The sequence below is a fragment of the Amaranthus tricolor genome, chromosome 2, assembly GCF_026212465.1.
Source record: "Amaranthus tricolor cultivar Red isolate AtriRed21 chromosome 2, ASM2621246v1, whole genome shotgun sequence".
NCBI lineage: Eukaryota > Viridiplantae > Streptophyta > Magnoliopsida > Caryophyllales > Amaranthaceae > Amaranthus > Amaranthus tricolor.
The window spans coordinates 29,398,931-29,425,582 of record NC_080048.1 but is presented as its reverse complement, the minus strand read 5'-3'; the positions used below and the strand labels follow the sequence as shown (position 1 = coordinate 29,425,582).

At 31.2% G+C, this 26,652-nt stretch overlaps 2 protein-coding genes across 2 annotated transcripts; one reads left to right on the top strand and one right to left on the bottom strand.

Annotated features, from left to right (window-relative positions):
* The first annotated feature begins 4,652 nt into the window (after positions 1-4,652).
* On the top strand, positions 4,653-11,872 carry LOC130803659 (tetraspanin-2-like). The gene is made up of 2 exons (XM_057667860.1): positions 4,653-5,285; positions 11,266-11,872. Exons 1-2 carry the CDS (start codon positions 4,788-4,790, stop codon positions 11,575-11,577), a joined length of 810 nt encoding a protein of 269 aa, XP_057523843.1. The 5' UTR covers positions 4,653-4,787; the 3' UTR covers positions 11,578-11,872.
* A 6,635-nt stretch (positions 11,873-18,507) lies between these two features.
* On the bottom strand, positions 18,508-20,341 carry LOC130803649 (berberine bridge enzyme-like 13). The gene has a single exon (XM_057667849.1). It carries the CDS (start codon positions 20,329-20,331, stop codon positions 18,670-18,672), a length of 1,662 nt encoding a protein of 553 aa, XP_057523832.1. The 5' UTR covers positions 20,332-20,341; the 3' UTR covers positions 18,508-18,669.
* Between the last annotated feature and the right edge of the window lie 6,311 nt (positions 20,342-26,652).

The following is a 26,652-nucleotide window of genomic DNA, read 5'->3' as shown; positions in this document are numbered from 1 at the left end:
TACATTAAGTAATAATTTATGTGTTTAAATGATAAACAGATCAGGTTCTTGTTATGATATTCTTGCTATGAAAACTGGCATACCTTTGTGAAAAATTAATGTGTTTAAATGATAAACAAAAACTTCTTAAGGAATGATTTTTCTAAGTATTTGTTCAAAGAATATGATATACAAATTGTATACGATTCACGAAGCATAAACTGTATCAACTTATATATTTGTTTCTGGTCTTTGTTGTTGTGTCTTTTTGAGTTGACGTTTTAGATCCTTTCTTCTGTGATTTCTCAAAATGTCCTTTCAATCTCTTCTTTCTTCCCTTTGTGATCGTTTTATCTGGGTCTCTTACCTGTGTTGTTACTTGTAATGTATATTTGTTGTTTCTATTGCAACTTCAATTTCATTTTGAGCCCTCTCAATTAGTTTACCTACTTCATCACTTGTTGTATTGTAGAGCGCTTCTACCACTTTTCTTGTTTCTTCATTGCCTTGTGACTTTAAGAAAGAATGTAAAACTTACGCCCCATGCTTTATCTCCACGTAAGTGTAGATACTCTTGGGGGTTCCAAGCCTGTAGGTGGACATTGGTTACCATAAAGTGTATCCCAAATATCCTTTTTAGCATTCTTTGTCCATCCTAGAAGAATGTACATAGCTGGTATTTTTTGCACAGAATGCGAAAGTAGTACCCGTAAATAATGACAACACAGCAATCCATTCGATTCAAAGTTCTTACAAGTATGGTCAACATGTATAGTATCATTGTATTTGGTGTATTGAACTTCATGCATGTTCATATCAGTATATTTATCAAACTAGGCTCTGTAATCAAAATTAAAAAGCCATTTTAGATTAAAATTGAAGTTGTTAATATTGAAATTGATATATTTAAGCAATAAATTATAAGTGTTGACAGATATTTAATAAATTAAAAATAAAATTGAATATTATAAAACATGAATTGAATAAGTTAACATTAATATGTTTACAAAAACATATATGTAAATCTTTTTATCTCTCATGTCGACAGCTTGTTCAATTGAACATGAGATAGCCATCTTGAATTCATGTTCAAAGTCTCTGAATAAAGTTATTGTGTACTCCTCTGACGCATGTCGTAGTAAACCAATAAGTCTAAATGTAAACATTGGAGCTATTGTTGCACAGTAAAACTCTAATGCTATTTCCCTCTCTCCATCTTTAAATAGTTTTTTGAAATAGTTTGAAGAATTGATAGACTCGTGCTTTTTGTTGCTTCAAATCAAATTGCATTGTTTGTGGATTCACTTTATTGCGAAGATAATATTCCAGCCGAAAAGAAATGTTTGCTTAATAAAATGCACCATTTGTCCCTTAGATTGTACAGTCTTTCAAACCATCTGTAGTAAGCTTGATTCCTTTTTAGTTTGAATTTATCAACCATGTTTTCCCAACATTCTTGGAGTTAATTTGGATTGCTACACCCCATTAAACATTTATTAAAAGAATCTTTGAAGTTTGCATCTAACGTTAAGGATCCATAGTGCAAACTGCATTTTTCAATATGTGCCATAACCATAGCCTCTGCCTTGAGAAAGGATAGACCTACAAGTGATATTGAACTATAAGTGTTCAAAGTTAAACTGCAATTTTTAACGTTTTAATTGACATTCAATAATAAGTTGAATTTGATTGATTGTTTTTAAGACCGAATTGAATATTATAAGACAATAATTAAATTTCAATATACCTTTTCTATTGCTTTTGCGATTGCTGCGTCTTGGTCTGTGAAAATTGATATAGGAATTTTTCCTTCCATTGCCTCTTTAAATTAAAGTGTTCCAATGGTTATTTATTCCAACTAGTGATGAACATATCAAGTTGTATTTGTTTATAAAATATGTTGTATCAAAAATGACATCTCCATAAATTCTGAAATCTTCTTTAATTAAAGAATTGCACCAAAATAATGCCACAAGTTTTGCATCACCATCAAGTTTCATATTCCAAAAGAAACCATTGTCTTTCTGTGCACACATTATCAATTGTCTGATGACAGTTTGAGCATCTCCACCCTTAACTTCCTTCATTCTTAAACTGTTCACATAGTTTAGATGGTCTCTTAAAGTATGGCCTACACACTCAGTTTCTCCAACATGCTTCGCCAAATATTTGTACGCTGTAGTATGCCTTACTTGTGCATCTCCAAAACCTTCAATGGTCTCTATTGTTTCTTTTAAAGTTGTTGTCCTCTCAGATTTTTGCAAGTATTTCCATTCCACTCTCGTTAACGTATGGTTATGTGATACAACATGTTATTTGACAAAGATGTCTCAACTGTATACATCTAGTTTAATGGTGATATGTGCATCAGATCCACATCTTCTATTTGGAACTAGTTTTCGCTTGGAATTTGTTCGTTCATTTTCTTTGATTTTTATTTCTGTAGTTCCTTATTTAGAATTAACGAAGTATAGTTCATGTATAACACCATCTATTTTCCTTAGAGTGGATTTCCGAACACTAAACACTGTTGCTCTAGCATGATCATGATACAATAATTCAAGTTCCTTCTAACTGCTTGCTCTTATGCCTTCCAATGAACCTCTTATGTCAAACTCCCTCTTTTGAGTCAAAGGTTCTGTTTGCAAGCATTCTATTGCAGTTGTTGTAACTGAAAATTATATAATTATTGAACTAATTGAATGCTTTATATTGACAATTGATGTTTTGTAATGTAACTCAATTGTTTACTTATAATATTCAATTATCAATTTAAAAATAAATATTCGTACTAAATAGAGACATTGCATAGCATATATGTATAATTGAATATTTTAGAAGTACAATTGAGATATTTAAAATATCAATTTAATATGTTAATATTTAAATTGAGATATTTAAATTGACATTTTGAAATCTATGAATCTATATTTAATAACAGAGAATTCAGTGAACATTGTGTGCTTAAAATTGAACACTTTAATAACAGAATTGATCATACTTATATCGATCATACTAATCATGACATTATCTTCTTCGTTTTCACCAAAAACCACCACCATTTGTTCATCATCAATCGTCAAATCTGTAAAACAACAGATTATCTATTAAATATCGTTGAATAATCCATTTGACATACGATTTTTCGTAATATTACCTTCCAAAAATAGAAACATAGATAAATTCTTTTATGGATTGAACTCCTTACATACTTTGTTTGATCTCTACATTTTTTTATTTTCGCATTAACTAGTTTATTACTTAGTTTATTAAAGATATACACAAAATATCAATAAAAATTCAAAAATAATTTCTTAAGTCCTCATCAGAAGCCCTGAGGCACAATTTGTACCAGCACACTAAGGCGTTACTTAAAGTAATTGAATGCAAAAGTAAAATGCTTAGACTAAACCAATGGAATATATTATGCTAGTAATAATTACAACAACATTCTTAATTGTCAAAGATAAAGAAAATCACAACCAAACTGAAATAAGTTCGATAACTCCAATTACAACTATTACGATCTCTAAATATTAATCAAGTTATTAAGAAAAGCATGTCAAATACATAAAGAGCTAACTTAAAAACATGATAATGATAATGGATTTTTACTCCTACTCAAATTCCATCCAAGATACTCTTCTAATTCTCCTTTAAGATGGCATGGGGAATCATTCTAAAATAAAACCATTGAACAACACACAATAGTATAGTATCAACAATGCTGAGTATCTCACAATAGTTCCCGTCAAATCAATCACTAAAACTTTTGTTTAAACAAACTCATATTGAGATTCTTAAGCCTTTTTAAGGCACATTTGAACTTTTAACTCATAAAGTCTAATTGACTTCAATCAATGGTTTGTTTTTTAAAGTAATTTCATTAAGAATTGAAATCATACATGAATATTTCATTTTATATGCAAAACCATCTAGTGTAATATGCAAAACACCTACTATAACTATTTCATGTGTATACTTCAACTATTTAAAATGTCTACTTTTATATGAAAGAAATACCTACTTTTATATGTAAAAATACCTACTATGACATACATAAATAGTTACTTCAATATATAAAAACACTTACTATAACCATAAAATATGCCTGCTTCAACTACTTCAAAATACTTACTATAACTAGTTTAAAATGACTACCCCAATAGAACTATTTAAAATGTTTACTTTATTAGAACACAACAATCACATCAATATGCAAAAAACACCAACTATAACTAATAGGCACTATAACTTGTTCAAATGCGTACTACTATATGCAATAACACATACTTAAACTAGTTCTAATGCCCTCTACTATTAGTTGTTTATTTCAAATGTCTACTATAACTAGTTTAAATGCCTACTTAAACTATTTGATTAAGAAGAATGATCACCTTTGATATATGCGGAAGAAAAAGACTGTAAGAAGAAAGATGTGTTTTCCTTTTAAGTATTAAATTTCTTTTTTTTCAATAAAATGTTGGACTGTTTTAAAGAGATACGTTTCTCAACAAGACTGTTCCATATTAAAAATAAAAGTCGGCGTAAGCGGGTGTTTGGGCTTTCATGTCAAAACAAACGCCGCGTAGGAGAGGCTTTTGAACTGGGTTTTTTTCACATTAAAACGGATCCAAAGCCCAACACGTACGCGTCTCTTTTTACAAAGTTCACATCATTCCTCTCCTCCTTAGTCCTTTATTAAAGTAGACATCCTCCATCTCTGCTTTTCTATTGTTTCATCTTTCCCCACCATAAATCAACCACTCAACAAACCCTCATCACTCTCACTCCACTTAACCATTAACATGGGATTAAGCAACAACATTACGGCCATTCTTAACTTCATTGCTCTCCTCTGTTCAATCCCAATAATTGCTTCGGGCCTTTGGCTCGCTTCCAAGCCCGACAACGAATGTGTCCATCTCTTCCGTTGGCCCGTCGTAATCCTTGGTTTCAGCATCTTAGTGATCTCCTTAATTGGCTTTGTTGGTGCTTACTGGTATAAAGAAGGCCTTTTAGCTCTCTACTTGTGTTGTATGGCTATTCTCATCACTTTACTCCTTGTTCTTCTTATCTTTGCCTTTGTTGTAACCCGACCCGATGGGTCTGTTTGGGTACCGGGTCGTGGGTATAAGGAATACCGACTTGAAGGATTCTCTAATTGGTTGAGAAACCATGTAACAAATGATGATAATTGGTTTAACATCAGGAATTGTTTGATTGATACAAATTTTTGTGCTAAACTTAATTCTGAATTTGTCGGTGCTCCTGATTTCTTTGTTGCTCATATTTCGCCTCTCCAGGTAACTGCTAACTTATCTCTAATCTCAGTTATTTTACGGATTATTCCGGCTTTCTATGTAATCAAGATAATTTTTTTTATACTGATTTTTACTATAATGTCGGTTTGTAACTTTTATATTTGAATGGGTGTTAGATGCTAAATAAGATTGTGGTTAAAAGATTATAACATAAATTAATGAAGTAAATTCAGAGTTATAATTTTAAACAGTAATACAAATCTAAAGTAACAAAAAGAATTTAATGTAACAAATTAAATAGGAAGTAACTAAATATATAAGAAAAAAACATAAATAAAATGAAAGAGATGCTCCTAAATTATGAAAATAAGAATTTGATTTAATTTATTTATATAGTTAAAAATTTAAAATATATTTATGTGATATTTTATTAAATTTATCTTAATGTTAAAATTTAAATTTATGATATAAATTTTTTTGAAAAAATTAATTTATAAATATAAAGCCTTAAAACACATATTTTTGAAATGCCAAAAATAACAATAAAAATCAAGTGAGGAAGTACTCTTTCCATTTCAAAGTTATAGCTCTATTTGTAATTTGGTACAATATATTAATCTGTTTTACTTTATATTTATTTTTTAAATTTATAAATAAAATAATTATATGAAATATTATTTAACTGATCTTATCAATTTGTTATATAATTTTACATATAAATTAAATAAGAATTTTAGCCATTATCAAAACTAAAAATATAAATATTTAATGATAGAGGACTAGTGGACACTATAGTTCGGGTAGATGGCATGAGCTACTGTTCATTCTTTTCTTTTTGATTATTTACAATATTTAGAAAAATAACATTATTTATTTATTACTCTTAATTAGTGATTTTTTAATTTATAAGTTAAAATATAATTTAGTGAGATTTTATTTGATTTATCTCTTTATAAAAATTATTAATATTAAATTTTTATAATTTTTTATTATACATAATATGAATTGAATTCAAACAATGTAAAAAAATAAATATTAAAAGTAAATTGAAGAGAGAAAGTACTATAGACTAGTAGCAGTACAATGTAGGAGCAGTGGATAAAACTTTTACGTACACTAGAAGTTTCTTGGAGGCACATGGTCACTTGCTTGAACATGGTATCCCATTTTGAGGTCAATATATTATTATTGTCTAAACTTCACCGCCGTCCAATTTTCCTTATCACGCTCAACTTATACAAGTACTTTTCTGCTATAAAGTTTTTGCCAAATTACGGTCTTCTATCTATGTAAATAATTACTGCAATTGTGCAATTGTGCAATTGTAATGGATTTGTGTTGGAAAATACTTGTGATTTTTATTTTTTATGGAGTCGAATTTATTAATTTTATTATTGATATTATAATTATGTATAATTAAAAATTATGAAAATTTAATATTATAAATATAAGATCTCACTTGACTATGTATTAACTCATAAATTAGAAATTAATCACAAATTAAAGGAGCAAAGTAAATAGTGCAAATATTTTCAATATTGCGAGTAAATTAGAACGTTTCATTTTACTTACTAGATTACACTTTTTACGCAAGTCAATACGTAATTTTGATCATTTATATCTTAAGCTATGCTTAACTAAAGATCATAAAAATTTGATATTATGAAAGTTTTCAATGAGACGATTCAAACAACTTTGACTATATTTTTTCTAATATCTTAGTCGCAATATACTTTCTCAGTTCCAAAATACTTGCACTATTTGACTTTCATACAGTCCAATACACTAATTCAATCCTTAATATCTCTAATTATACATAATAAAATATTTTTAAAACTTGATAGTAATAAGCTTGGCATTGAAACGAATTAAACAAGATTTCATATGACTATAGTTTAATTTATTGATTAAAAATTAATCACAAATTAAGGTTGATGAATGAATAGTGTATTATCTTGTAATGATGTACATTATATGGAACGAAGGAAGTAGAAAATAAGTTTGAAAGATGATAAATGAGGCTGGACGTATTGTGAATGCTAGCATATTAACTGGAAATACGAGGTGCACACACTTCATAAGCCAAGGAGATATATATACCATCCCGAAACAACATGGCAATGGGAAGAAGGTCTCTAATAGCTTATAAAGTGTGCACACCATCTTTAATTTGTTGATGTGGGATAATTAATCCCATCCCCGTCACATGGGACCCCATCAAGTTCGCATATGGGAGCAATCAATTAGGGTAGGAACGCCAATATTTTTGGACCTATTATTTTGAATTTTTGATCGAACCATCAACTTGGATACCATGTTAAATTAGGCTAGACTTATGGTAAATATTAGCATATTAACGGGGAGATACGAGTTGCAAACACTACATAAGCCAAGGAGATATATATCATTCCGAAACCATATGCTATGGGAAGAAGGTCTCCAATAACTTATACAGTGCACACCATCTTTAATTTATCGATGTGAGTAATCCTTATATAGCGACTATTTGAGAATAAAAGAAGTAGGTATTAAGAGAATTTATGCAATAAGAAACTAATGATTTTTTTCCTTAAAAAAAAACTAATGATTCTTAGATACAGCTTATGGCCCCACATTTTTTTATTTCATTTATTTTAATAATTTGTCCATGCTTGTTGTTTCTATATTTATTAATGTTAATATTTCTTTTAAATATTTGTGACACTTTTTTTTATTAATTTTATAATCTAATAAAATTATGAAAAATTTATTATCAATAAACTCAATTATTCTTTATTCAGTTAATACACATAACACACACAATTATCAATCAACTCAAATTATACTCGACAAACTTTTCCTTATCCACTCAAAATACGCCTTAAATTTGATTTACTTGAAGTTGGTAGTTTTAATATTTGGGTGTATTTTAAATTTATTGATATTTTTGTTAGTTGGAGTGTATTTTAGGTGTATAACGGATAATTAGAGTTTATATTGGCCTTAACATAATATATCTAACGAGGAATTTGAAAAGTAAATTATACTTTAAATATATGGCAATTCATATAGTTAGATAGCTTCACTAGTTAAATAATCATGATCACTGGTTCGTGGACTATGCTATAGGTCCATTATTTTTGTAATTGTGTTTTTCTTTTTTCTTTTGAATATTTTATTAGTTTTTTTTTTTATTTTTTGTCCTTTTATGATTATTTACAAATAAATGTTATTGATTTAGATTTTCTACTAACTTAGTACTATCTAATTTAAGGACAAAAAGATTTTTTTTTCAAAAAAATTATTATTATTTTTAAAAAAATATTAGAATCATTCATTATACTTCCTCTATGAATAAGAAGTAGCGAAATTAGTGAAATAAATGAAAATTCAAAATGGACAATGTATCAAATTGTGGGAATGAAGAGAGTACATATACCTAAGGAGCATAATCAAATATAACATATTGGAATTGATTGGTTCATTAAGGTTTATGTTAAGTTATTTTTCCTAATAAGTAATTGCATTATGTAACCGATATTCTGTAAATAGATGAAAAATAATGTAATTAATAATCACATTACTTATTTTGAGATATAACACAAATATGGTGACGTCTCAAAATGAAAATGATCATTTAAGATGAAGTAATTAAATTTGATTAAAATGCAAATAATCACAGTTCTAATAGATGTTCTTTAAAATTGATTGGTTGAGTAGGCTTATAATGATGTACTCTCCCGTTCATTTATCTTTATCCACTTACTTTTTCTACGTAATTTAAAGCAAATTTTGAGCCTCAATATTCTAAGTACATATCATAAAAAAAGTTATTACGTATTTTGAACTTTGCATAAGACGAATTTAACAAGATTAGTCTAATTTAAATTTCTCTCTTAAAGTGGAAAAATTAAAGGTGGACAAAAAAAAGGAAGAGAGGGAGTAATTAAATTTGACATGTACTCTTTTCGTTTCTTAAAGAAGTTTCCACTTTATATTTTGGGGTGTTTAATTTGTTGTTCTCATAAGGAATTTTTTCATTTATATCACAATTTAGACAAAAATAACCTTATTCATCTTCATTTTAATATTTTAATAATGCTTATGATCCCCACATATCTTTTATTAATTTTATTTTAACATTTTTATGTTGCTTATGGTCCCACATGTTTCCAACTTACTTTATAAAAATATTTCTTTAGTTGTGGTTTCTATATTTTTTTTAACCAACTTTTTTTAATATTTTTTAATTATTTATGGTCTCTACTTTTCCCCATTAAATTTATTATTCAATAAAATAATATCTCTACTATCTTAAAAATTTTATTTTTTTCTTAATTCTCGTGAAAATTCTTTATGATAAAAGGGAACATTTTCACTATATATTTTTTAAATATTTAATTCAATTTGATTGGAAACTTCTTATGTGATAAGTATAATGTGAGTATGTGGGGGCAATAATTCAATACTTTTCCTTTTTCATTTTATAATATCCAAAAAATTAATCTTCATTATTTATGATCAACTCAAGGAATGTGGTGTGAGCTAAAGGCTTAATGCCTAAAAGCAAACAAGAATAGAATAAAGAAGAAACTTATATATTGTCTTCATTGTAGCAGGTAGGAAAGTAACTCATTGTTTGCCAGCTGAGGCATGTCATCTTGTGAACACTGATTTTTATTTTTTTTATTTTTTTATTGTTTTTCACTTCTTTTGACTTCAGATCCAGATTTTCCGTTGATTAGTTAGTAAGTAGAAATCTAATTTGTTTACATGAAATTTATTCATAGCATACTGCAAAAAGAAGGCCGATCGCCATATTGTATTTTTTTTTTTTTTTAGAACTTTTAATGTTTGATAATCGATAAGCTGGAATATCGACAATATTCTCCACATTTGACCGTAATATTTATTACTTGAATGTGATCAGGGCCACCGTAGCTGAAAATCTTGTTGTAGTACTATGATTCATAGTTATATGATGGACTTAATAAATCAAAAGTAAAGAGAATGAGATTGTTTTATGGTAAGAAAAAAAAAAAGAAAGTGTTGTTTTTCATTGGATCAAGACATTTCATAGTGTATATACAATTTTCTCCAGCTACCTACCTAGCTAGGGTGGTTGATGGGTTACATTATTGGTATGGTGAACTTTTGAGTGTTCAAAATATTCTGAACCAACATGCGAATGACCTTGTTATTAATTCCTTATAACTTTCTCTATTAGTACTTTATTACCGGCTAAATTTATCAAATATTATTTGATGGTTTGAACATTCAATTATTTAATTGTGTCTAAATAAGTTAAAATTGTAAAACAACATAATATGCGAAAGCAAAACATCCTTTTTGTCTTTTTTAGTTATGTGATTTTTCCTGAATTTTTCAAGCATATTATTTTGATTTCATATGACATTAAAGTAATTTTGCGTTAAAAGTACAAAACATATTCTAGGACTTCAATCATAAATTTAAGCTTTTGGTTGAATTGGTTTTTAACATAGTATCAGAGCCAATGTGACAAGAGATCACGGGCTCGAATCTCAACCAACCCCCATTTAAAGTTAAATATTTAGTGTAGGTATGAGTATGACCTATGCTGCATGTACACTTCGTTCTAACCCTAAGGGCTCTCGTGTAAGGAGGCATGTTAGATTATATAATATATTTTATGACCTCAACTATAAGTTTAATCTTTTGGTTTAGTTGATTCCATGAGATTTTGAGATTAAGTAAAAAAACTCAACAATTCATTTGTTTATTTGTAATGAGAAAGACTAATAGTGTAAAATTTTGATTATAAGAAAAATTTGTTTTAAGCTTTTCATTACTTACCATCTAACGCCACCATACCTTTTAAAACGATAATACATTTAAATAAATTTGGTAAAAAAAAAAAAGATGAATGAAGGTGAACAAGAATAACCATTAAAATTATCAAGCGATTTTTTTATCAAAATTAAATTGAGTTTTTATCGTCATTCCCACAATTTAATGCCAACCAGTAAACAAGTCCTGAAGTATTATGATTTTGTTGTTGCAGTCGGGATGTTGTAAACCTCCAGATGTATGTGGGTACCAATATGTGAACCCGACAATGTGGACTAATCCAACAAACCCAACAGCAGACCCGGATTGCACATTATGGAACCCCGACCAAAGCCAACTATGCTACAACTGCAACTCTTGTAAAGCAGGACTTCTAGGAAACTTAAGGAATGAATGGAGGAAAGCCAACATCATCCTCATCATTACAGTGGTTGTGCTCATATTTGTTTATGTGGTAGCTTGCAGTGCATTCAGAAATGCACAAACCGAAGATCTCTTTCGCAAGTACAAGCAAGGTTGGGCTTAGCAAGCTTATTAGTTTTAGATGCTGGTCTTCAAGTTCCTATTGTTAATCTCGTAGTTTTAGTATTCGATATGATTTTTTTTTTCTTTTTACCAAATAAAACAAATTAAATGAGGTGAAAAGAGTAGTCAATTTATGTATATAGAATGCACAAGTTTATGCATCAAGTGTAGAAAAATTTATTTTTTGGAATGATAATGGGTTGAAATATTGATAGAGCACAAGTTGGCTAGTGGGATGTTTTTTTTTTTAAAAAAAGTATGGTAGTGGGATAATTGACCATATTGTTCATAAATCATGAGGTAAAGTGATTAACAAATATTCTTTTTAAAAGATTTGATTCCACTCAATTTTTTGGAAAAATTATATTGAATAATCTATGATTTTTCTATAATAATTTTATGTATTAATTAATCATGGATAATGCCAAATTTAAAGGTATTTTCATAGAGTATTCCCAGTAATAAGATGACTTGTTATACAATTTTTATTTTTTAACAAAAGATAAATTAAAATAAATTTTCAAAAAAATATTAAAAATGTTAGAAAAACATTTATGATTTTTTTAATATTTAAAATCTTTTATATAAATTTTTAAAAATTTTCTCTAATTTTGTATTAATATTCGGTTTACTTTTTTGGTGAATTACTTACTATAGCATGTTATCGAGTTACCAAGTTTACTCTAAAAAGATACCCCTAAAGTTGGAATTATTTATGGTTAATCAATAAATGAAATTATTATAGAAAATCATAAAAAGTTTAAGATTATTCTTAATATATTTCCATTTTTCTAATGTAATTGGTGTGTTTTCAATTATGTTGTGGATGACGTTATGCTTGTTTGAGCTGTTGCTGTATCAGTTTGAGTTTACTAATGTGCAACTCATAACCATATTTTTTGTAGTCATATACTTCCAAATTTTCTATGATAATGCATCTAAAATTTTTTTGGATAGAATTTAGTAGAAAGAAGAATTAAGTTGAAAAATAAAATAAAAGATAAGTTAATGATTGAAATGATTGGTTAGAGTAAAGAAAGATAATAAATTAGTGAATAATATAATAAGAAAGAGTGTGCAATCATTACCGAAAAAAGAAAGAATTAAAAATATGTAAAATAAACTGATATAAAATATTTGCAAATTGAGATGGATAAAGGGAGTAATACTCACCCTATATTAACAAATTTGTCACATATGCATTTTTGACTAGAAAATTAAGAAAAATAGATAAATTCTTATTTTAAGGAAAAGTTTGCAAAATGTATAAATGAGATAAAAAAAACCTTAAGTTGATTACGTGGAGCTGTGGATGAAGATTAAAGGAAAAGGTGCATATCACGACTAAAAATAAAAATGAGATAGATTTAATGAATGAGAAAAAGTGGGACAAATTTCGAGGGGAGAAGCTTGCACTTCCTTCGTTCCAAATTACATGCAAGAATAGCAGTATTTGCCCTATTCACTCATCACTCTTAATTCGTAATTAATTTTTAATATATAAGTTTGAACATAGTCAAGTAGAATCTTGTTTGATTTGTCTCAATGCAGAATTAAACATATTAAGAATTTAAGTGCATTGGACTACGTGAATAAGCATACATTGTAAGTAATTTGAAAAGGAGGAAGTACATTATTATCCACTTTGCTAATATCTATTTTTGCTTTTTTTGTTTTTAGTAACAAATAAATTTCATTTTCTCTATATCATAGACTAATGTCTATTTTTGCTTTTTTTTTTTTTAGTTTTTAGTTACAAGTAAATTTGATTCTCTCTATATCATAGAGTTATTCTATCCATTTATTAGATTCGATTTTTCCATATATCGGGTTTCTCATGGTGAGAGTTTGGAGTCTTGTTATCAATTCGATGGTACAAAAGAATATGATGTCATCACGGGTGTCAGTTGTATTATACAATCAGTAGTATCAACTTATCTTTATCTAAAAGCCACACCAGATCAAAAGACCCCTTTAGAGGAGGCTGTATCGAATAATAATGTGATAGAGGGACCACTTCAGTGTTAGATCTCCTTTATAATAATCGTGACTTTTAACTAATTTTGTTTGATTGAAATTATTATGTATTTGATCGATTATGTCGTATGACATTTTTATCAATAAACTCTAACGTTCCTTTAAAAAAAATGTTTCGATCACAAATCGAAATAGATATTTATTTTGGGATTCTGAGGTTTCAATGGAGCATTTTTGGTGTCTTCAATTTGGTCACATATTATCATAAGTTTGGAGTTTGGACAAAGGTAAAATAGTCCAAATTAGGGATGAAAATAGATTAAAAATTTAACTTGATCTAAAGCAAATATTTGGTCACATATACTTGTGTTGTGAAGGAAAAATGAAAAAACATCAACCTCAATAATGCAAATCCCTCACATGGCATGTGCCCTTGCCACTTGGGGCCTGTCTTTTTATCAAGTATTAGAAATATCGAAGAACTATATCAGTTCAACTCTCTCTTTTAAAAATTTGTATATGTTATGTGTTTTATTGATTTAAAATTTAAAGATACTACAAGCACCAAATCGAGATTACAAGTTTAAGCAACCTACTTTAAAATTCTAGAAACTAAAATTACAAATAAAATAAAAGACTTAAAGTAAATCTAACCATGCATAAATCGAAGATTCTTAAAGACAATATTGTCTACGAAAATTGTATATCAAATCAAGGCACACTTTTGAGATACAACAGTTTGGATTAAATTATAAGCACTATATAATTGAATAGTGTGAAGTATTAGAGATTATTTTGAGCAAATTTAGAATAAAAATGTAAAGTGGCCAATGTTCTTCACTCTTTAGAACTTGGAGAGAGCAAATAGAAAAAGACAGTCGAATTTTTGAGTTTTTGGGTGCCCAAAACTTTGCAAGTACCCTCCTTATATAGGAGTAAGAGTAAACACTCTACTTACCCCATAATACCACTCCCCAAGTCCCCTAATGACTGATTAGTGAAAGTTACTTTGGGTTAAACTAATCCTAATCGTCAATTGAATGAAGGAAACTGCAAAAAGGCGCATCCTAGAAGAAACCGGTGAGTTGTCACCAAGAACGACGAGTCGTCGCTTAAAAGCTGAGTCGGCATTTCACAAAGAGACGACTCGACTTTTTCCTCTACCCATAAAACATCAATTTTTCAGGGAGAGCAAATAGAAAAAGATAATCGAATTTTTGAGTTTATTCCTTCCTTTAGACCTAGGAAATTACCCTTTTGTCTTTACTTATTAAAATAATTTTGGCCCACTATTTTTATGGTAGTTACCATGAGTTTATACTTATTATACCTTAGTATAAATTAATATACATAAACATACACTTAAAATCTTTTACACTCTAAATTATCCAATAATATACCTTGTAACTTACATTGCGTAAATTGTTTTCTTTAAATAACTCTTCATAACAATCCGTTTGGCTATTGGTACTAAAAAGTTATGATAAAAATGATTTGTAGCATAAATATATATGATATGTACCATGTCTTTTCCATACTAATAAAACGTTGATTACAAAAAACTTTTTTGTTCACAACTTTTCATAACCACCTAATATCACATTTTTAAATGGTATTGCATTGAAATGATTTTTCTTTTTAATCTTCTCCATTTCTACAATGGCTTGTTCCTTTTCATGTTTCGAAAAAGAAACCCTTGAAGTCAAAATCTTTACTTTGGTTGACAATTTCCTCTTCTCCTCCACAAGTGTATATGTTACCTTCCTTTGCCAACCCATCATTCGGGTTCATTTAGCCAAATGAACTTGATGCAGCCCCTTCAATTGGTATCAAGGTCAAAAAACTTACATGTCTTTAACCTACTTTCAGGATTCTCCTTGGTCGACAAAGTTTTCTTTGCAAAAGAAACACCACAACCACACTGATCAATCTTTGACTTTCCTGTTGAAGAAGATGAAGGCATGACAATGAAAGTGCAGTTGAGAAATTAGCAAATTGGAGAGTTAGAAAGAAGAAAGGGCCGAATCTATATCAAAATATGGAAATAATAATAGTGGTTAATTAATAAGAGAAGAGAAAATGGGGAATAACATGAAATTTGAAGGAAAATTAGAAATATGGGGGAAGAGTACATTTAGTAACATCACGTGACAACCACTTGTTTGGTCAAACCTCTACTTGACGGTTAATAAACTTCTTCAGTCATGTGGTAGTGTTTACATACTTTGGGTCATATAAAGTAATTTTTTGCAAAAAAAATTAGAATATGTAATTTTTTGTAAAAGGTGGACGCTGGTATAGATTAGATAGTTTTTTTAATTTTTCCTAAACAAAATTTCCAATTTAAACGAGGTTTAACCAACAAGGACTATGTGTAGTTCATGGTGACTACTCTTTTATGATAGGATTGTTCTTGTTTTCATAAGAATTTCGCACGATTCATAAATATGATTAACAAAAATTACATGTTTCAACCAAAATCAACATTAAGTGGCCATGGTTATTGATTAGTCTTGAGAGAGATTGATATGTTAGATGCTAAACTAAGGTTAAGAGAAGAACCCTATAACAATTATCTTATCTCTCATCTTTTAAATGGTAATTTTTTCAAGGGGCGGGATATAGGCGCGATAGGAGAGGGATAGCGAAAATGAAACTAAGGACATAATTTTAAAAAAGTGATAAATATTTCAACTAGTGATGGCCACGGTCCGGGTTGGGCCGGTTCCGTTCCTGTTCCAGTTCCACCCGGTTCCGGTTCCATGTAGAACCTGATTCGAACATTCCGGTTCCAGGCGGTTCCAAACGGTTCTTTGGCGGTTCATGAGGCTGTTTCGGCGGTTCCAACTCTCGGGTCGGGCGGGTCAGTCATCGCTTCCTTTATTTTTTTCCTTTAAATATAATATAAAAATACTATAATAATGCGGACGTACCTTTGATGATTACTTGATTATTAGCGAAATTCATTGCTTGTCATCGTTATCAAAATATTTACTAAAAAGAAGGAAAAAAATAAATTAATAAGAAACGATAAAAATGATTAATAAAAAAAGAGGGAGAAAATGAACTTGAACCAAGTACCCGAAGGAATACTAAGTTGCCTATGTATCCCGAAGGAATCAAAGCCCACATAGTTCTTTGTCATACCTTTTATTTGTAGTTGTTGAATGTTGATTGATCCTTGTCCAATATTCATGATCCTATTCGTCTTCGTCATCATCATCATGTTGGTTAGATGCTTCCGCTGACTCTCTTCCTGACGATGATGCAGATGTATCCATCATCATCCATGGATCATCATCGTCTTAATCAACATCGTTCTTGAGTCCTTGTGTTCGGAGCTCCGCTTGCTCCCAATCTTTCTTGCAAATACATATTAGAATAATATGTGGAGCAAGAAAATATCTCTTTTCGTCTAGAACTCTTCTACCTGCACTAAAAGCAGAATCCGACACAATAGTAGAAGCAGGGATTGCAAGGGTATCCTTTGCAATTCTCGATAATATGGGAAATTTTATGGATTTTTCTTTGCACCATTCTAAAACATTATATTTACCTTAGTCAATTTCAAAGTGATGTTTAAGATAATTATCTAGTTCTAAATATGAAGCGGAGGGTGTGGAAGAAGATGGTCTTACAAAACTATCATCTTGGCTTATTATGTTAGCTATTACGGAAAGTGGGACGTGCCCGAGACGCTAGCACGCCTAGACGTATTGCGACTTGGGTTGTATACACTAGAATAGTAATTATAAAGTTCTGCTAAAAGTTTTTTTACAATTTCTAACATAATTATTTACATCACTAGGCGGGCGATCTAATGATTGGTAGTAAAATCTAATTACTTTAGTAAAGATTTCTGTCTTAAAACATGGGTCTAAAATTGTCGCAGTTCCATAAATAAAAGGAAAATCAGTAAAATACGTCTTCCACTTGTCCATCATATCTGCAAGAATCGGCTTTAAAAATATATTAGTATCATCATGCGAATGTCTAAGAAGATGATAAAAAATAGTAATACATTCACTTATCGCTAAGTGGACGTTTGGTTCGTAAACATATGAAAAAATGTTTGTTAAAAGATCCCCTACCACCACCTAACACGTATTTACAAAACACAATAAACGAATTTTCAATACATTCTTGATTTACAAAATATAAATATCATGTATGTATAAAAACATAAAAGTATTCAAAAAAGTATTTAACTTAAAAAGTTTTTTTCAAGAAAGAAGACATGATAATATTGAAATAATAATGGAACTAAGAAATAAATAAATAATTAAAAGACTAATTATGTAATTAAGAAATAATTAAAAGACTAATTATGTAATTAAGAGAATAATTGCATTTGTGTAATTAAGTAATTAAGTAGAGAGAGTAGGAGAAAAGATGAATTGTGGATGAAAATGATTAAAAGTCTGGAGTATTCATACAAAAAATCCCCAACGGCTAGTTAACAACTAGTTTTTGATAAGTTCCAAAGAACCGTTGGGCCAGGTGAACCGCCCGGTTCTGGTTCCAAGGAATCGTTGGGCCGGGTGAACTGGTTCGGTCCGGTTCCCAGTTCCGGGGTGGTTCCTTGGAACCTGTGGTCTGGGTGAACCGGCCCGTGGTTCTTTGGTTCGGTTCAGGCGGTTTTTCCGGCGGTTTCACGGTTCTGCGGTTCGGGCCGGTTCGGAACTTGTCGCGAATGGTTCCGATTTAGGGACGTTTTCAAGCGGTTCGGGACCGGTTCGGTTCCGGGTAACCCGCTCCATGGCCATCACTAATTCCAACCAAGAAAAGAATGGGTTCTTCTCTTAAGTGGCATCTTTGATAATTAATGCACAAGTAATAAAAAGATATATATTTTATGAGAAAGTAAGAAAAATGTGTGGATAAAATAATATGGTAAGTTAAATTTGTCGATGAAAATCAAAGAAAGAGTGTAGGTCTCATAACTAAATATAAAAATGAGGCAAATTAAATATGGCCGACTAATATAGCAAATAAAAAGATATATATTTTACATGATACATTTTCCCCAACTCCTTTTTGTGTTGTGTACATACCATAAGCAAAACCTACAAAACAAGCTTTAAAAAACAGCATAAGGTTTGAACTTTCAAGTTAGTTACACCTTATCATCAGAAGTTTCCCAATCAAAACTTTTTTTCTTCTCCATAATTGGCAGAGGTGGGATGCTCTGCTCATGCCTAAACAAGTTTTCTGGGTCGAATTTCGTCTTAATTTTAACCAACCTATTATAATTATCCTTATAGTACATATTAGCCCAAGCACCTGCCTGTATAAAGCTAGCATTGTCATCTGTATTGATACCCAAATCCAGATCCTTATAATTCACATATGCTTCCCTAGGAAACATTGATACGTAAGGAGTCATATAGTTATATAGCTTCCTAACCCATTCCATATGCCTGTGTTCACTTCTTTCCCCATCTACCCATGTTATCACATACTGTATCTTGAATTTGATCCCCTTTCGGTGAGGAAATGGGGTCTCTGACTCGGGTATCTTACTCATCTTCCCACCATAAGGCGTAAAGATCATTAGAGCATTTTCGTCTTCTGCATACCTTTTCCATATTCCTTCAAGTCCGGTTTCTGGTATCGCTACCTTAACATAGTCCGATTTTGCCTTAAAATAGTTTGTGAATGTTGGCTTGCCTTCTAGTAGGACTTCAGGTTGGGTTCCAGAAGGGTAGTTTGCAATATATAGGACTGACTCTATCCAACTAACTTCAGAAGTGTCCTTCTTTTGCAACCCGAGTTCAGGGAAATCGCGCTGCATTACTTCGAGCAGATCATCAGCTCGTCCAAGATACAAGGCTTGAAAAAGACCAAGCACAGACTTGTCCCCTTTTGGGGTCTTAACACTTCGTATTATAGCTCTGATAAACAGATTTTCATCTATATTATCAGCAATTTGTTGCCACTTACATAAAATCTGTGTTAAGTTTTGCTCCAAGGTCTTTGGAACCGTAAAAACTGTTACTTTTTCTGGTACAGGGACTAACTTAACTTTCCATGCTAAAATGATCCCAAAATTCCCACCCCCACCCCCTCTAAGAGCCCAAAACAGATCCTCCCCCATCAACTCTCGATCGAGCACCTGACCATTGGCATCGACCATTTGAACATCAAGAACATTGTCAACACCAAGCCCATACTTTCTCATTAATGGACCATAAGCTCCCCCTGTGATGTGACCTCCCACACCTAAGCTTGTGCACAATCCTGCAGGGTAACCATGAACTCTGCTCTCCACCGATATCCGGTAGTAGAGTTCGCCTATTGTTGCACCAGCTTGCACCCACGCACTGCTATCTTCGATGTTAATTGTAACCATTCGGAGTTTAGCCATATCGAGGATAACAAAGGGATCATTCATCTCGGATGCATATGAGACTCCTTCATAATCATGCCCCCCACTACGAACTCTTAGCTGAATACCAACCTTTTTAGCACATATAACAGCAGCTTGGATGTGGGATTCATCAGTTGGCATTATAATTATTTCGGGTTTTCTGACAGAAGGCATCAGATACCTAAGGTTTTGTGCTGTGGATTGGAGGATGATTGAGAAGGAAGAGTTTGTTGAGGTATAACATGATGGGGGAAATGGGCCATTGGAACCTATGTTTTTGTGAAAGCATTGAAGGAATTCCTGTTGGATTGAAGAAGATGATGCCCAGGAAGCATGTACGGTTAGAAGCAGAATAAGTGAAAGAAAATTTGAAGGCATTATCAAGTTGGTGTTTTTTGGGTTAAGCATTTTAAGGGAATGGATTACCTTTGGATATTCAATTTCCTACAATGATACTTATAGAAGGTGGAAAAATTTTATTTGACATATTGCATATGTCATGCTTATGGTTGAAGCCAACACTTAGTTTGTGCACATTTCTGAGTATATTTTTTAGGAAAAACTGTTTATGGTGTTGCGGGCGCATGCTAGTCATCTACTAAAAATAAATTCAATAATTATTCGCAAAAATATTTACTTATAACTTTGTGTTGAAAATAAACTTAACAATGACTTGCATTTGCTAAAAACAAATCACGCAGGTTTACTACCAGCAAATAAAAGTCAAGCTGAGATTTTTAAAAATAAATAATATGTGAGTTTGTTTTTATTAAATGTGTTATGTTATATAATTAACCGTTTTTTTGCTTTTTGTGATTATGAGATTCTAGAAAATTTTAATCAAGTTGTATTTCCAATATTGTACGCAGCCTTGTATAGTAGAAGCTGATTTACCACCACTAATTGAAATAAATTTTGGTTCAGTAATCAGTAATGAGTAAACTATTAAAATATCAATTTGCTGCATTATGTAGAAAATAACGGTTAATATTTAGGTTTTATTAATTACTTACTATTATTAAGGAAGGTTTATTAGATATTTTTAGGATTAGGTTAGTTTTAGGATTAGACTATTTTTAGGACAATTAGTTTTTTCTTCCAGTTATTTTTTGTATAAATAAAGCTTGTTATTCTTTTTGTAATGTGAATATAATTCAAAAATTAAAATCTCTCTTGAGTTATATTTTTCATGGTATCAGACCCGAAGGTGGTGTCTGGTATGATGTGGCTCACATGTGAGGAGGAGTGTTGGAAATACTTCACATGTGAGACAAGATCCCACATCGATAAAATAGTGGGTTGTTGACTTGCATATATATATTGGGTGAGCTAACCTTCCTACTACCATATGGTTTTGGAAAACAATGAACCTCACCAAGTGTATGTTCAAGTCAACACTCTTGATCACGGCCTAATATGGTTACTTTGTGTTGTTTATTTATAATTGCACACGGAAAAGTTGGGTATATTTTCTGAAACGAAAATCCGAGGTGCTTAATATTTTTGTAAAGTTCTACAAGGTGATTCAGACACAGTTTAACAAACAAATTCATATTCTACGATCTGATAACGGAGAGGAACATATGAAACTTGATATGAAAGAGTTTATAACTTCTGATGGTCTTATTCAACAAACATCATGTTCTAGCACCCCACAACAAAATGGAATTGCCGAAAGGAAGAATCATACTCTTCTTGAAATGGCAAGATCTTTGATGTTCGAATCTCATGTCCCTGCATATTTTTGGCCTGAAGTCGTTGCGACATCAAATTATTTAACGAATCATACTCTTCCTACAAAATGGTTACACTTTAAGACACCTCTTGAGGCCTTAAATTTTTTACAACTATACTGCTTTCCCATAATCTTCCACCACGGGTGTTTAGTTGTGTTGTTTATGTTAATCTTAAGAAAGGAGATAGAAATAAATTGCAACATAGAGCAGTTAAGTGTGTGTTTGTTGGATATGGTGTTCATCAAAAGGGTTATAGATGTTTTGATCCAGTTCATGATAAGATGTATACTATAATGGACTGTGTTTTTTTGAAGATTCCTTTTATTATATCCAACTAACATCTCAGGGGGAGAGTGCATGTGGAGATCTTAGTTGGTTAACACTTTCAGAAATGACACAAGAGGCACAAAAGAATTAGAATCCATCTTCTATTAATAATAATTGAGACACTAATTGAGAAAATCAAGACACACTACTTAATCTTCCGATTAATCTTCAGATTCCTGTTACTTTACCTGAAGATTCAACTTGTGTCACTACACAAGAAGATTCAATTCCGACTCAGTCAATAAAAAATAATCCACCGACATTATCTTCATCCATGCCTAGTGAGAATGTTGGTGTTCCTTTGATAAGTGCAATTATTTGCACTTATTCATATCATTTTATACTCCTTAATGATGATTATTGTTAGTAATTTCGTGCTTATTTTAAAGATTTATGCTACTTTACTCATTTTGGTTACTCAAGTTGATTTTGAGCGATTTAGATCATTTTTAAGCATAATACTAATAATTTTAATGATGACGAAGTTTACTAAGGAGATCATTTCTCGTTTGAAGATGTTTTACAATGAAGATGGGGAAAATAGTTTAAAAGTGTTTAAAATGCAAAAGTTTTAAAGTGAAATTTGATACATGCTCATTCTTTTAGTCATAACTTTTGATAGAAAGATTGCATTAATTCATAATTTGCGGCATTGGAAACTAGACTTCAAGAGCTTTCTAATGGTATATTATATGTCCAATTCTGACAACCCAACAAGAATTGACGACCGTTTAAATTTGCTGCGATTTTTCAGCACAAAACGCCGACTCGGCTTTTGTGGAAGAAAAGTGACCGCCGACTCGGCGGTAGGTTCTGGAAAAGTCATTGTTTTGCTTCATTAAAAGCAGACTCGGCTTTCTGCTGAGGTCCTTGGCCGCTAAGTCGGCGTTTGCCACTAACAAGCTTCTGACGGTTAATTTTTGGACCATTATAAATAGTGGCGGTTATCATTATTATTAGGAGGATCATTAGGGTAGTTTTACTTTAGTTTAATTTTCAGTTTTCTTTATGGTTGTTCTCCCTTTTGAGAGCTTCCATGGTGGAACTTTATTGTTACATTTTCGATTTCATTGCAATTTATATTTACGTTCTTCCCATTAGTAAGTATTCTTTATTTATTGCTTTATTATTTATCTTTGTGCATTGAAATTATTCATCATCTTTATGTCTAGTGTTTCAATTAAGGTTTTATTTATCATTTACTACATGTTCTTCATCGTTATGTCTAGAGAGTAGTTTTCCTCTCTGTGGTTAGGGTATAAATCCTAATTCGAAGCATGGGATGATATTTTATTGATTGATTGTGTGAATTTGAGTCTATAATTAAATCTATGCTTAATGAATCTCAGTTTAAATATCATCATTAATCTTTTCAATAAAACGGAAGTTTGAAATTATGATTAATTTTTGATTGAGATATATTTAAGTTCAATTCCTACTAGTTTAGCCAATAAAACGAAAGTTTGAGGATTAACACTAGTAAGGTCTTAAACCGATATTAATCAATAAAGTCAAAGTTTGAGGTTAATTAGATCACATTTAATTATGCTAATAACTCAGTTTCATACAATCATGAGAGTGATCGACTCCCATGTTAGAACTAAGTGATGCTGGACACCTTAGAGTTTGTTGCATCATTGTTATCTTCATATTAGTTATTGTTTTAGTTTTAGTTCCTGAATCTTAGTATTAATTTCCCCAACCATATTATTTTCTTGATCCGTGTCTTGTAGTTATAAAACAAACAATTTAATTAACTCGGCTCCTTGTGTTCGACCCGCAGCTACACGTCAACCGTGCACTTGCGGTTATTAAAATTTTCCCTATCAAGTTTTTGGCGGTGTTGCCGGGGAGGCGATGTGTAATTTATTTGTTTAGTTCATAAATTTACGTGATGCTTTTGTGTTGGCCATGACTATATTCTATTTTCCACAATATGAAGGTGAGCAATTCCATGCATATTTCTCTAGATTTCAAGATTATGTGGAATATTTATGTTGTTGTGGTTATACTTTTTACTATGAAGATTTAGGCCCTGTGATTTTAGAGGGGATGAACCCCGAGTCTAGGAGTCTAGCCAACTATATAGGTAATGGTTAGATACTTGACATGGATGACAATTATCGTTGGGGTTTTTTTTTTTGCAATATGTCTACTCAGTGTTTGCAGGTTGAAATTGAACAACGTCAAGAATCTCATTTTAGACTAGAATCAACAATGATCGAGCTATTTACAATGATGAATGAACATTTAATTGAGCAATCAGCTAGTCTTGCTCGTAATCAAGTAATTATCGATCAGATGGTAACGGACAATGAGAAAACAAGTGGTGCAACAATTGAGCTTGATGATTCCCTTTCTTCAAAGGGTAATGTGGGTGAGTTACACTTTCTAATAGAACAAGGTGATAATCTTCATAACTCTGACTTGCCCATTGAATTTTCTTGTGATAACTCATTTATTGTTTCTTCTATAATGGTGTATGAATCTTCGGATATGACTTGGGCCAATGATTCTTATGTTGAAACCTTGCCAAAGGAATTTTTGAGTCTTTGTGGTCAAGCCTTTGAGCAACAAGTCGAAATTATACATTCATGTGTCAATAGCAATAAAAATCATAATTCATTTAAGAGCCATATTGGTGAGGAGGCAGATTAGTGACTTGGTGAAAATTTTGCAGTTAATAACATGTTTATTGATGACGAGGAAGTAGGATCTTTAGTGTCTGATGCTATTGAGTCTTATGATATAACTTCTTATGATTGTGTCTCCCCATCTCCCTTCATTCATTCACCACCCACCGAACGTGAGTCTACCATTGACCAACCTAATTTTCTTAATGAGGTGAGTCATTCCAAATATATTTGGGAACGTGAAGTAGATGCACTAGAGATAATGTTAGAGGGTAACGGAGTCAATGATGAAGAAACATTAGCAGTAGTTAACTCTTTTGACACTGAGTTTCTTCATCTCGAGACCTCTTATTTTTTCGAATTGTTTTTGGCTGAGGAAGAAAAGTCCCTTATAGCTGCTTCATCACCTTTAATTCATAAGAGTACTATAGAGTTTGTTAATACTGATTTTATTACTGATAATTATGTTACTGAAAAACTCTTCTGTTATAGTCTCCTTGACCATGATCCATATGTGCTAAATTGGACTAATGTGCATGCTTTTCCTGAATCTGTTGCTAAACTGTTTGATAAATTGAAAAGGGCTCTCACATTTACTTTTGTAGTTATTCTTCTTTCGAACTACCTCTATCATCTTAGTTTAAATTTTCAAAGGAGTTTGATAAGATGCTAAGAGCTCTGACGATGTCCAATCTTGAGCCTAGTTAACTAGGTTGAGCTGCGTCGAGCTATAGACGTTAAACAAGCGCTTTGCGGGAGGCAACTCGTACTTTTTGCTAGATTTTATTTATGTTTTAGTTCTTTTTAAATTGGACTTTACCTATCTCTGTGCTTAAGTTTTTCATATCTTTGTCCCTTTGGTACGCTGTGAAGCATTGAGGACAATGGTTTTGATAAGCATAGGGGGAGTCTATACTCGTTAGTGTAGATTTTTATTGTTTTGCTAGTTTAGTTTTTATGCCTTCTTAGATTAGGATTTTTATTGCGTTTGTTATTATTTTTGTTTTATTTTTCCTTTTTGTTAACCCATATCCAAAAAAAAAAAATTGAAAAAAAAGAAATAAAAGGAGAATGCTAGCCAATAACCTGTGAAGGAGGCTAGGCAAAAAGGAGAGTGAGTGTTCATCAACTGCTATCCTTGTTCCTCCTTTATCGTGGCGCTTGATAGGTATATTTCTATTCCTATCTCTACTCTCATCTCTTCTTATATTCTAGCTCCATCATATTGTCATACCTTGACCCACCTAACCATCCTTACTTAGATTCTCGCATATCATCTCCTGTTAACCACTGCGTGTATATGAGCTACAAATTTTAACCAACAATAAGCCCCCATCCTCTTTTATCCAAAGTAAGTTCTTGGATTGCGAGATCCAAGAGCTCTATTATATGAGCCTTACAGTTTTGGAGTTTGGGTATTTATTTTGGTACATTATTTTGTGGTTGTGATGATGGAATTATGTTTCGGGATGGGTTTGAGGTTGATAAGGGGTTGGGATTTTTATGGGACTACATGTGATATTATCTTGTAAGGGGAAATGAGATTAAGATAGAGAGCCTCTTATTTTTGGGGAGTCATAAGTAGAGCCGATGTTTCATGTTTAAGAGGTAATGCTGTGACCGATGGTGCTATCCCGGTTTCAACATTGGTGTTCCATTATGTAGGTTGCATTCTCTACATTTTGTGCTTTAATTGTCATATCCAAGGTTACTAAAGACCCTACACCTATAAGGGTTGCTAAACACCCTGTTGCTACCCACCATGAAAAACAAGCATGGGGAAACCTATTGCTTGCTTATTCATGTTTTCTATTCTATTTTTTTTTATAGATTTAGCTGGTATATGCATTGTAATTTCAATTTCATTATAGCTAAATTTGTACTACGTTCTTCATTGAAAAAGGGAAAAAGAAAAAAAAAATGCTTGATAAGAGAAAAAGCCCAATTAGGTTGAAAACTCGAAAGGGCGATCTAGGCAAAAGAGCGGCATTGAGTGGGTGAGCAAGTGAGAATTGAAAAAATAATGAGTAGTT

Bases quoted from the DNA above. Each gene is read 5' to 3' on its own strand.
- LOC130803659 (XM_057667860.1), top strand. From the start codon at position 4,788: ATGGGATTAAGCAACAACATTACGGCCATTCTTAACTTCATTGCTCTC. The intron at 5,286-11,265 runs GTAACTGCTAAC...TTGTTGTTGCAG, and splicing joins CTCATATTTCGCCTCTCCAG to TCGGGATGTTGTAAACCTCC.
- LOC130803649 (XM_057667849.1), bottom strand. From the start codon at position 20,331: ATGCTTAACCCAAAAAACACCAACTTGATAATGCCTTCAAATTTTCTT.